Below are 12,677 nucleotides of genomic sequence, written 5' to 3' on the forward strand. Positions count from 1 at the left end.
GACCCTGTACCGATTCGGTTCGAAAACGAATACATGTACCGTTCCACCCCTACCTTAGCAACACACTAAATACAACAGAACATGAAGTGTCCTTCCTGCCTTTCTGTATCTGTAGTGGAGTGGACGAAGGGTCTGCTGGTTCAGTAGCCCTACGTTAGTTTCTGCCATGTGTCTTGATACTATGTATTAAAAAATGTAAACGTTTCCGTGCGTAAGCAAATACATTTTCTGTAGAAAATTCTAAATATATAGTTTTGTTTGTAAGGGTAAATAAAAAAACACTGGAAAGCAGTTAGAATAGTTTTCAATTGATTTTCTTTCCCTTAGCAAGGACCCAAATGAGTCTTCCTCCATAATTACTCTAAGTCATTTTCATTAATGCTGTTTTCCACAGTGTTTGTGCAGATGTTTATGAACATTTTCTTTCTTTTAAAAGCTTTTAATTAAATGGCAAAAGGAATGTCACATTCAGAGAGGCATAGGCTCTCTAATTACTGGTGTCCACGTTCTGACTTTCAGAAAGTAACTTCCCTGCACAAACTTTACTCTGTGCTTTCCAATTAAAGAGTCCGTTTCAAATGTTCTCGTCTGACATTAGCCAAACACTAACTCAAGTAAACACTGTCAACACTCATTCTGTCTGTGTGCCACCCGCGGACCATAAACAGACTTCACTTCACTAAATCTCACACAGTTACGGCTTTGACAACACCACACACAGCTGTGGTTTCAGAGAAATGTGGTAGATTTACCCCTAAAATTTAAATTATTTTTTGCATAAATGTAATTAACACATTTTGGACCATCACGTATTTTTAAGCCCCCCCCCCAAAACAAACTATTGTGTGCATCTGGACATTAACTTCTATTTTTTTATATATTCATTTGATTAGGTATATTTTTTTGCTGAATATCCACTCTTCTTATATTTTTGTGTTTCAGAAAAACACTGTAATATTTAATAGTTAAATAAAATACATAAAATACATTACAACAAATATTGTATTATATATATATATATATATATATTGTATATATGTTATTAGCACTTCAAATTAATATGCCATCGTGATAAAAATGTTCTCAGAATTCTAATTTTGTTATGAACGCAACCAAGGATTTTCTTGTCAGATTTTCTAGTTCGAAGAGACTTTTTTTAGAAGTTTTAATTTGTTATGAAAATGAGAAAAAACATACAATACAGCTCTTACCTGGCCTGATGTCCAGCATTCCAAAATCAAGGGTATATTTGACCACATGGTAGTTATTCCAGACATAAAGCAGATTATCTCTGGGATTGTAATCCACGGCAGCAATATACTGATAGGAGTTTGGGAAAGGGATGTCCAAGTAGCCGTCTTTGCTCAGCTCTGTGTTATAGATGTAGTCGATTTTATTCCCAGTGGCTTCGCTGTCGTCATCTTCGTAGACGGTTTTTATGACGTACAAAATTCCACAAATCATAAAAGCGTTGGAGGCGGAGCGTTTGTCGTAAGCGGTATCCCACGTTCCCTCTACCCGAAGCGTGTACGGATTCAGCTGGCTGATCACAATTCTTCCGTTGTTTTGTTCAGTGGCGTAAATCACCCAAAGACCATTTTCATCCACTGCTAAATCAATATCCGATTTCCCACCCCAGCGGTATGGAGACGTATCATGGTAATTTGCACTGGCAATGATGGCCTCGCCGCTTTTGATGCGGGTACGCAGGTCAAACTTGACGATGTTCCGTGTCCGCTCCTTGTTGAAGAAAAGAGCCCCGTCGTAAACGACGAACCCTGTGCCGTCAACCCGATGGGGCAGTTTATAAGTTGTTGTGGGTCGACCGGCAATAAAGTCCTCTTTGCTGGAGTATTCAGCGAGACTATCTGTCCGATATGGCGTCCAGGGCATGTAATAGATCTTATCGGATGCCTGCAAGGGGTCTTTACACCAAGCGCCAGACTGGTGGTCCGATTCAAACAAATGCTCACTCTGATAAACGCCCCTCAAGAGCCCCGGGCACAAAAAAACTAGAGGAAAACAGAGAAGAATCAGTGAGGACATCTTAAAACTTATCTCACAAAACCTCACCAAAAGGTCAAAAAATAAAACGTGTGTCTGAATTTAGATAACCTCTTACTGGAAGTATATAACAAATTTTTTCATAAAAGTTTCAGTCCCACTTCATAGAAGAGGGAGCACGTCTTTTCCTGGTTCTGTGGTCTACTTTCATCCATACAGTACTTCCACTGGTGTTATAGAGATCTCATGCATCATAAGACTGACTTAAACAATGTATTTCGCTTACTTTGTCCATCATTCAAGTCAACATGAATTGCCATTTACAACACATTAGCACTTAGTATGATGTGGGGCTGTTAGGAATAAGGGTGGGGGCAAGGGTATTAAGGGTAAGGGTGGGGTTGAGGTAAGGGTGGGGTTTCGGGTACCGGTGGGATTGGGGGGTTAAGGGTGCTGTTAGGAATAAGGGTGTGGCAAGGGGATTAAGGATAAGGGTGGGGTAAGGGTGAGGTAAGGGTAAGGTAAGGGTGGAGGTGGTTATAAAATGGTGGGAATTTGGGTACCGGTGGGGTTGGTGAGTTAAGGGTGCTGTTAGGAATAAGGGTGGGGTTGAGGTAAAGATAGAAGTGGTCTTATAAGTGTGGGATATGGGTGGGGTTGGTGGGTTGAGGGTTCTGTTAGGAATAAGAGTGGGGCAAGGGGATTATGGAACAGGGTTGGGTTGAGGGTAGGGTGGTGGTGGTTGTATAAGTGTGGGGTTTGGGGTATGGATGAGGATGGTGGGTTGAGGGTGCTGTTAGGAATAAGAGTGGGGCAAGGGGATTATGGAACAGGGTTGGGTTGAGGGTAGGGTGGTGGTGGTCTTATAAGTGTGGGGTTTGGATGAGATTGGTGGGTTGAGGGTGCTGTTAGGAATAAGGGTAGGGGCAAGGGGATTAAGGGTAATGGTGGGATTCAGGTAAGGGAAGAGGTGGTCATTAAAGGGTGAGGTTGTTGGGTACCGGTGGGATTGGTGGATTAAGGGTGCTGTTAAGAATAAGGGTGGGCCAAGGGGATTAATGATAAGGGTGGGGTAAGGGTGAGGTAAGGGTGGGGTTTCAGGGTACAGGTGGGGTTGGTGGCTTGAGGGTGTTGTTAGGAATAAGGGTGGGGCAAGGGGGTTAAGGTTGAGGTAAAGGTGGAGATGGTTATAAAAGGGTGGGAATTTGGGTACCGGTGGTGTTGGTGAGTTAAGGGTGCTGTTAGGAATAAGAGTGGGGTTGAGGTAAAGATAGAAGTGGTCTTATAAGTGTGGGGTATGGGTGGGGTTGGTGGGTTGAGGGTTCTGTTAGGAATTAGAGTGGGGCAAAGGGATTATGGAAAAGGGTTGGGCTGAGGGTAGGGTGGTGGTGATCGTATAAGTGTGGGGTTTGGGGTATGGATGAGGTTGGTGGGATGAGGGTGCTGTTAGGACTAAGGATGGAGCATGAGGATTAAGGGTTGTGGTAATAGATGAATGTGGCAGAGTTATGGGCAAGGGTGGGGTTGGAAAGGGTGTTTAAAGGCTTTTTCAAAGCACAATGATTATCATCTAGACAAGGCTAGCATGTGTGTGGTAGTTTTATTTTGCATCCTAGACTCTCCAAATAAGTAGCTACACAACAATAGCATAAATCGGTGTGCAAACAGATGAACATGCACAAGAGAATACCCAAATTATGCAAAAAAAAATGTAATGTGATTTTGACTTAAAGTTGGCATTTAAAATTTTGATAAATAAGAGTCTGCTTATTAATGACAGCTGGTCAAAAGGCCCAGAGGCCCTGGAGACATAATAATGATCTTATATTTATTACAATCTGAACAGATTCCCTCCCAACGCTAAATTTAACTAGATATTGTCAATTTGTGTCACCTTGATTTATGGCGTCTGCACACACAAAACTAATAATAACAGTATTTCCATTTATTTCGGTTCACTCTAACCAGCCACGCTCCGTCGGTAGAGAAAGACTCTGTTTCCTTTCAGGGTCTCTGTTGCACAGAAATGAATTAAACGCAATGCCTGACTACAGCGATCCCTGCACTTAAACAGATTAGTTTAGAAATATAATCTCATTCCAATTAATTTCCTGTGAGGGGTCAAATCTGTTGATACCAAAGAGATTTTGGCAGTAACCGAGCATTAGGTTTGGCTCTGTATGTCCTTATGATATGAAATGTATCATATTTACGATTGCGTAAGAGCTCAGAATGGTTAATAAATCAGCCGAACTGTGCTCGGTTTTAGTTTCAGATAAGTTCCAGTTTGCCCGGTAGTCTCAATGTAGGCTATATGTAAATTATTCTGCTTTCAAGGATTACTCCACTTTTAAAAGAAAAAAATCATGATAAGATTCTCACCCCCCATATCATCCAAGATGTTTATGTCTTTCTTTCTTCCTTCAGTCGAGAAGATTTTTTTATTTTTAAGAGAAAAATTCCAGAATTTTTCTCCATATAGTGAACTTTAGTGGAACAGTTTGCAGTTAAATGCAGTTTCAATCAGCTCTTATTTAAAGAAAGATCATCATTTTCCCCAAAACTTTTTAACCACAACTTCTCATCCTGCAATAGCATTGTGATACGCCAGATGCAAACATTGGCAATTAGCAGTGACCAAGACCAGAGATCAAGTGTTAAGACTCTACTTACATAATCATGTCGAAAGGTCATGCGTTACATATGTGTTTTTTTTTTTTTTTGTGAAAATGAGGATGGTTTGGCTAGAAAAGACCTTATCTTGGGATCGTTTAGAGCTCTTTGAAGCTGCATTGAAACTGTAAACTGTTGAGGTTCGCTATATGGAGAAAAATCCTGGAATGTTTTCCTCAAAAAACTTAATTTCTTCTGGACTGAACAAAGAAAGACATAAACATCATTGGATGACATGGTGAATAAATTATCTGGATTTGTTCTGAAAGTGGAGCTTTTACCTTTACCCAGAGTTTCTATACAAATTCATAATAAAAATATTAATTATAATGTTTTATTAACGTTGTTATAATTTTTATACCCTCAATAATGTACAGTTATTTCCATCTGATGAAGTTAACATATAAAGTTTACTTGTATAAAGCACTGAGCCAGCAGTGTTCATGAGGATTTTTTTATTGATATGAGAAAATTTCTTCAGTCCTGCAGGGAGTTTGAGCATCTACTGTAGGTATTATTAAGATTAATGAAATGGGTTGTGGGAAGCATTATAATGTTGTTAATACCTGTATCAGTATCTAAAAGCCAACATATAAACACCCAAACAAACAAACACCTCCCAGCTGAAACTAACAAGACAGACAGACGGACAGATAGACAGGTGCCCACTCCCATCAACATCATAGAAACTCTGTGGAAACCTTAGACATTACAACATCTGATGTCAGACAAGTGAAGTAACCTTTAGATGTGAGACAAGTGAAGATGTTGCTTTAAAGAGACAGTTTACCCAAAACATGCATTTATTAACCCTTATAGTAAATTATTATAATACTCTATGACTTTAAATAAAATAATGAAAGTATGCATATTCATTTTTGGGTAAACTCGCTGTGTTTTAATGCTCATCTCTGTTGCTGTGAGACACTAAATGCCACTCGAGTCTGTGTCAAGACCAAAACCAGAGATTGAGTGTTGAGTCCAAATTCAGCTTTATGTGGTCTTAACACTTGATCTCTGGTCTTGGTCACTGCTGCTTGCCAGTGTTTGATTTTTGGGACATTGGCTTTTAAACAATAAATGATTATGACAGCCGTGCTGGGTCACTACTTGTTTTTTAATGTAAAAACTGAACTGATCTTACTAATTGCAAAACAGACATCTGAAAACCACTAACTTAGAAAACGAATTAATCGAAGCAGAAACGTGGTGTAAGATTTAGCTTCGAGCAGCGTGCATGCGTTTTATAGACGTTCTTATGTTCGGTTTCTCGTCACAATGAAGGTCAAAAGTACTATCATTGTAATGATGTCATTTAAAACGCTGACAGCTCATTGGCCGGACTATTGATTGGGCTTTACTGGGTGTTTTAAATGAGAATTAGATTATGAATATCATTACCGTTAAAGTGCTAACGGGGGTTTGCGAGCACTTATCTGATACAACGATGCTATAAGATCCAATTACAAGCCAGATGAAAAAGGATACATGCTATTAATAGATCTGAACAGAGGTACGTGCCGAGCATGTTAGCACGATCGTACAGTTTCAACAATTACTGATTCGATACTTGACATTTGTTGGTGGTGCCAGATGGTATTTACAGTAGAGTGCTTAATGTAATTAACTCTACGCATTCGTTCTCATTGTTTTTAATATCAGCCTGCATTAAGGAGGGTGTACGATTTTACTGTCCAACAAAATAGTCAGTAGACTACACAAATAAAATAGTCAGTAAATTTAAAGTAGCTTCCTAACATCGCTGCTGACGAAAGTTTCTCTGCAGGCCAGGAGAAGAGCATTAAAACACGGATGAAGGAGGAATGAGGGGGATATGAGAGCCCATCACCCCAACACATGAATCCGCTCGCACACTTTACCCATTCAGACACGTGTGTAAGCCAGTATAAAACATGATCTGGATTTTGAAGGCATAACTTGACTGGTTAGAGCACCACACGTGTTGTAAATGCAGGAGATAAAGCTGTGCGAGTGCACTCCAACAAAAGGACTAGGGCTGGAAAACGATTAATCGCGACTAATCGATTAATCGATTGTTTGCAGAAAAAAGTTTTTGTTTACATCATATATGTTTGTGTGTACTGTGTACAATACTTATGTATATATAAATACACACACTTGCATATATAATTTTAAGAAAAAAATCTATATATAAATATAAAATGTATTAAATATTTACTTGCATCTGTGTGTTTTTATACGGTATATACAAAATTATTATGTACACCACCCACACATGTATGATGTAAACAAAAACTTTAATTCTGCAACCAATTAGTGGTGATTAATCGTTTTGAAGGCTAAAAAATTATTTTACACAGGGTTAAAGAAAAACATCTTTACCTTTCTGATCCACCTCTATTTTATGCATGGAGAAAAAACACACAGAGAGAAAACAAGAGCAATGAATTAATAATTCAACGTGTGAGCCTCAGTTGTCTGCTTGTACTTGTACATTACAATAACACAAGAAATCATGTCTGTATCAGCAAATCTTCACACAAAGGCCTGTAAACATACAGAATAACTTCAATGTGTATCTCTGTAGAAATAAAGTGCGTTAAAGGAGATTGGAGAACTGTGAAGGATATTGAATAAATCAACAAGACTCGTGCAAAAGTTTGATCCGTTTCAATAAAAAAAATTTTTTTCAAACAATCAGTGGGTCAAACAATAATCATGGATAGTGCATGGTCCTACACAACTTGCATGATATAAAATATAGTACAATAACAATATATTTAGTTATTATTAGCAATACTGGCATTGATGCCTGCTGTCGCCTTACTATGGGACAATTCATGCACATTAATATTATTATAAAGCTTAAGAAACACCTTTGTGAAATTTAATCAAAACCACGATGTCACATTAAAGAAGTTCAATTCTCACTAAAGTATAAAGCGTGCAGAATTGTTTTGGTAAATATGTGATTTGGGCTTCAGCTCTGCACTCCTGAAAATGAACTGAATGGATTTAGCAAAGTCGTTCGACAAAAATAAATTAATGAATAATGACAGAATAAGATGAATATAACAAAGATGTCATATGAATTTTGAAAAGCATATCAGTGCTGTTTATAGCAACAAATAAATATTTAATTGTCATACTGCTGTTAAATGATGCTGATTTAAAGAAAACAGTACATTTAATCAAAAACTTATTAGACAATCACCACTGAGAATTGTGCAAATGGCAAAAAGAAAGGCAACGTTTAATAAAAAAAATTGAAGAATTTGTCATTAATATAATGCCACGATGCAAACCATCATAATGATCCAACAGTTGTGTGAAATGTTCTTTGTAAAATATTATTGCTAATTATGTCAACTGATTAAACTAATTTGCCAACGAGGTGAGAAAATTAAAGATACATTCACGCGAAACAAGTCTTATTATCTGAATATTAACTAAATCTCACAGATTGCATAAATCTTACAGCCTTCAAAAGTACAAGCGAATTGTGATGATAGTGATTGTGTTTGATTGCTAAAGCATTGGTAGAGAGGTTTGCGTGTGTGAATGTGTGGTGCCTGCATGTGTGTGTGTGTGTGTGTGTGTGCCTGTCTGCATGCATGTGTGTCTGCGTGTGTGTGTGTGTTTGTGTCTGCTACAATTAAGTGCTTTGGGACTGTTTTTCCACAGAACTGCAGCATCAACAATTAATGTTTGACACCAGATCTTTACAAAGTCAAACACGCAACAGACAGACGCAGATTAAACACACACAGGAACACACACTTGCATACACACACGCAGGCAGTCACACACACGCACGCAAACACACACACACACACACACACACACACGCACGCACGCACACAGGCAGACACACACACAAACAAGCAGACACACACAGACACAGATGCATACACACATGCATACATACACATACAGACACACATACAGACACACACACACGCAGGCAGATACACACACAGACATAAAAACACACGCATACACACATACACACAGGAAGACACAAACATGCAGACACACACATGCATACACACGCATACACGCAGGCAGACACACACACACACACATACAGACATAAAGACACTTACACATGCATACACATGCAGGAAGACACAAACATGCAGACACACACATGCAAACACACACACACACACACACACACACACACACACACACACACATAGGCAGACACACACACAGACACAGACACATGGATACACACACGCAGAAAGACACAAACATGCAGACACACACATGCAAACACACACACACACACACACACACACACACACACACACACATAGGCAGACACACACACAGACACAGACACATGCATACACACACGCAGAAAGACACAAACATGCAGACACACACACAAACACACATACACACACACGCATGCACGCACGCACGCAGGCAGACACACACACACACACACAGAGAAACACGCACACACAAACATTATTTCTTTGTTTATAATATGATGGTATCATTTCATGCTCATGACTTAACATTGTTAAAAATTGGTCAGTATTCGCAGACACTGATTTTGATATATCAACAGAGACGACCACGGACCGAATCCACTCAATTCAATACTCAAAATAGGATTCAATACTTCCTAAAAAAGATATAAAGGTGTTCCTCAATAATAAGGCGCCCATAACTTAAGAGGTGAAAGCTTGCATTAAAAGGGAAAAAAGGAGCTGACTGGAGTCCGACCTATGTCTGGGAACGACCGATGATTTTAAAAAAGCTGAACTGAACTGAACTGAGCGAGTTTTTTGTAAAGTTTGACAGTATAATTCATTATGGAATTAAGTATAATTGTTATGGCATCAATATTTTGCTGTAGTGTGTTACATGTTGTATGGTGCGTCTGTAGCAGTGAGTCCAAGACTAATTCTCTGAAAAAAGACAATAAAGTATAACTCTAACTCAATGATTTAATTACGGACCTAAAAAACTATCCAAATGAATTCACAGCCTTTAATTTCTGTCTTTGTAGCTCTAATGTGTTCTGCATGCTTTGTGGAAAACAGATTCAAAAAGCCGTGAGAAGAGCCAAGCTGTTAGAATGGAGGTTTAGATTATTTCTGTAATCTGTTTTCCACCGCAGCGATGGTCTTCAGCGCTGTCCAGATTGATTACATTCTGCCATTCTGGAGCAAAGGCCCAGCGGACGCTTATTTGGAAGCCCTGATCTCTCCAAATCTACACCCAACCTCCCAGCACAGCTTGGAGGGTCAAGAGGGGGCGTCCAGATACACGCCGGTGCCTTGGCTCTGATTTTAATCTAATTCGAGTCCAACCCGATCCCTGAAATCACCCGCTTATAACAAACACCTGACGGTATCCCCACGCTGCCAAGACCGATTTGCTGGCCGACCGGCATCAGGATAATTAACAATCCCTAATTGGCTGCGATCCACGCAGCTGCGCGCGAGCGGAGGTTCGCGGGACATTGATGTGTATGACCAACCCATCGGTTCCAGTACTCGTCCGAGCGCTCCGATTGGATGTAAATAATGCTCCGCCGCGAGATGCTGTTGTGAAAACACGGTGACGGGTAAATGAGCGTGCGCTTACAGATTGAGCACAGGTGCTGTTTGTTAAAAGACGAATGACAACGAATTAGCTGGCGGGGCAACACACACAAACGGCACAGACAGAGATCAGCGTTGAGATTCATTACGCCGAAAGAGAGAGAGAGACCCAGGTGCTAAAAAACCTGCCAAAACAATCAGCTCTCATTCTATTGCCCCCATAAACCTCAGAAATCCATAAAGCCATTCTCTCGTCGCACATGCACGCAGGACAATAGGCTACGACTGAACCCACGCGAGCACAATGCATGCTGGGACCTCCATTTTCTGTTCTCGCTGAAACGGCGTTATTGGAAACTGGCTTTAAGGCAAATGTAATTAAAGACTAATTAAATATCTGCGGTACAGCCGGTGAGGTATCCAAACAAACCAGCGGCTCGATTTCTGGAGTCAGCGATACCGGAGAAACAGTATCTCCTGCTATCTATGTATCAGCTTTCATTTGACAAGAAAGATATCAAAACTCAAACGGATGCATTTCTGTGTTAATTAAAGGTAATTTAAACGGCTCATTGTGACATGATCATTGAATCACGCTTCGCTTTAAATATACAGATAAAATCGCAACGTCTGTAAAGTGTCCTCACTGATATGGTGACAGCACCATGTGCTTCAATAACACTGCAGAGGAAATCAAGGTCAAAAATGAAAGCCATGATAACATCTCTATAACGCAGAAGAGTCCATCACTCCAGGACAACAACACGCATACAATCACCTTCAGTGTCACTGTGTGTTTGTTATTTTAACTACGAGATAAAAAAGTCAGACCGTCTTGGTTTTCAACTGCTATTAAGATGCATATATGGGCATTAATTGAAAAGAAAATTAACTTCATTACTTGTATAATCCTTTATTTATCAAGAGATTTTCCCCAATCATTTGCTCCATCTCTTCTGTTCCGTTCACATGACCGCTAACTGACAGATTTATTATTTTTCACTGATGAGGTTATTATAAACAGGAGATTCGTTTCTCACAAACACATGTGTATGCTGTCACAGTGACAAACAAACGCTAACTGGAATGTCCTCTGGATAATTTCGGGTAAATTACACTTGTGAGACTACGGGAATTCATACCATCTGACTCATTATTGTGTCTGTGTTGTTTTAATTGGCACTTTATTATTTATAATAATAACTGGAGGGATTTTGTTTCGACCCGTAATTGCACACTAAACAAATGAGCAAAAGAATTCTACTCTGTAACCGTAAAAAACACGGCATCGTTACACAGGGGCTATCGCACGCCTCCGTCCTGGCGTTAGTCGTCTACACAACAACATGATGAAGATCAGCTGCTCATCCTCTGAGGACAGAGAACAGATCCGAGCTGTCCTTAAGAGTCTCAGATTTAGAAACCATTCATTTCTATTTATAATGACTACATGGATTCAGCTTTGTTGTTAATAACAGCAAAACACTCAATCACTGCATAAAATCACCTCCTGCAAACAAATGATGAGCCAACAGCACACCATGTAACACTGTGTATAAATAACAGTATCTTGTTGGTGCCATCTAACTAACCTGAAAGGAGAACATTTTGACATCACAATGGTCCAGTGACAAAAGCTGCTTTCATAAACATATATCAAATATATATAGAGACTTGGTAATGCAATGTTTCACCAGAAATTGAAATAATGTAGACTGATGACTTCAACAGCAACAAATTAATTACCAAATTCATGTCTTTAAAGCTAAGTCCCCTTAATGAAAGTCTCTTCACTCAAGAGCAATATTTACAATGTCTCCAGGCATTTTGATTTAAATTGCACTAAAAACAAAATCTTTTCCATTTTGCTCCAACTACTACGGAAGTATAAATGCAAAGGCTCACAACATTTTATACAAAGCGTGTCCACCCGAGAATTAGTTTATAACAATTTATGATTGGCTGTTTTTACTGGAAGGCGGGACTTCCATTGCTACGGTGGTCATATTGAGCGTTGCATCTATAATATCTATAACATCTTTCGGTAATATCAATACTCTTTGGAAAGAATTTACAGAACTTTACATTTACCTGAACAGGTACAAGCAGTTGTTTATACAAAAAGGTGAACAAAATTATTAAAGTAGTAAGTGAAGTAACCAGTAAGTAAAATAACCAGTAACCTGTAACTAAACTAACCAGTCAGTAAACTAACAAGCAAGTACAATAACCAGTTACCAGTAACTAACCTAACCCTACACTAACTAGTAAGTAAAATAACCTGAACCTAAACCATCCAGTCAGTAAACTAACCAGCAAGCAAAACCAGTTACAAGTAAATAATCTAACCCTAAACTGACGGCAAGTAAAGTAACCAGTAACTAAACTTACCCTAAACTAACCAATAAGTAAAAGTAACCTTAAACTAACCAGTAAGTAAAGTAAGTAAAATAA

At 39.1% G+C, this 12,677-nt stretch overlaps 1 protein-coding gene across 13 annotated transcripts in view; it reads right to left on the reverse strand.

Annotated features, from left to right (window-relative positions):
• LOC135731522 (adhesion G protein-coupled receptor L3) overlaps positions 1–12,677 on the reverse strand; it is a 235,137-nt gene that overhangs the window by 93,838 nt on the left and 128,622 nt on the right. For 10 of the 13 annotated variants that reach the window (XM_065249559.2, XM_065249555.2, XM_065249558.2 and 7 more), the window contains exons 5-6: positions 7,042–7,056; positions 1,212–2,012 (exon numbers count right to left, since the gene is read on the reverse strand). In XM_065249559.2, the coding sequence (XP_065105631.2) occupies positions 1,212–2,012; positions 7,042–7,056 (816 nt within the window). The remainder of the gene's footprint in view (positions 1–1,211; positions 2,013–7,041; positions 7,057–12,677) is intronic. The other 3 variants (XM_065249565.2, XM_065249552.2, XM_065249566.2) reach the window with 1 other exon arrangement.

Source organism: Paramisgurnus dabryanus, chromosome 2 (assembly GCF_030506205.2).
Source record: "Paramisgurnus dabryanus chromosome 2, PD_genome_1.1, whole genome shotgun sequence".
Taxonomy (NCBI): domain Eukaryota; kingdom Metazoa; phylum Chordata; class Actinopteri; order Cypriniformes; family Cobitidae; genus Paramisgurnus; species Paramisgurnus dabryanus.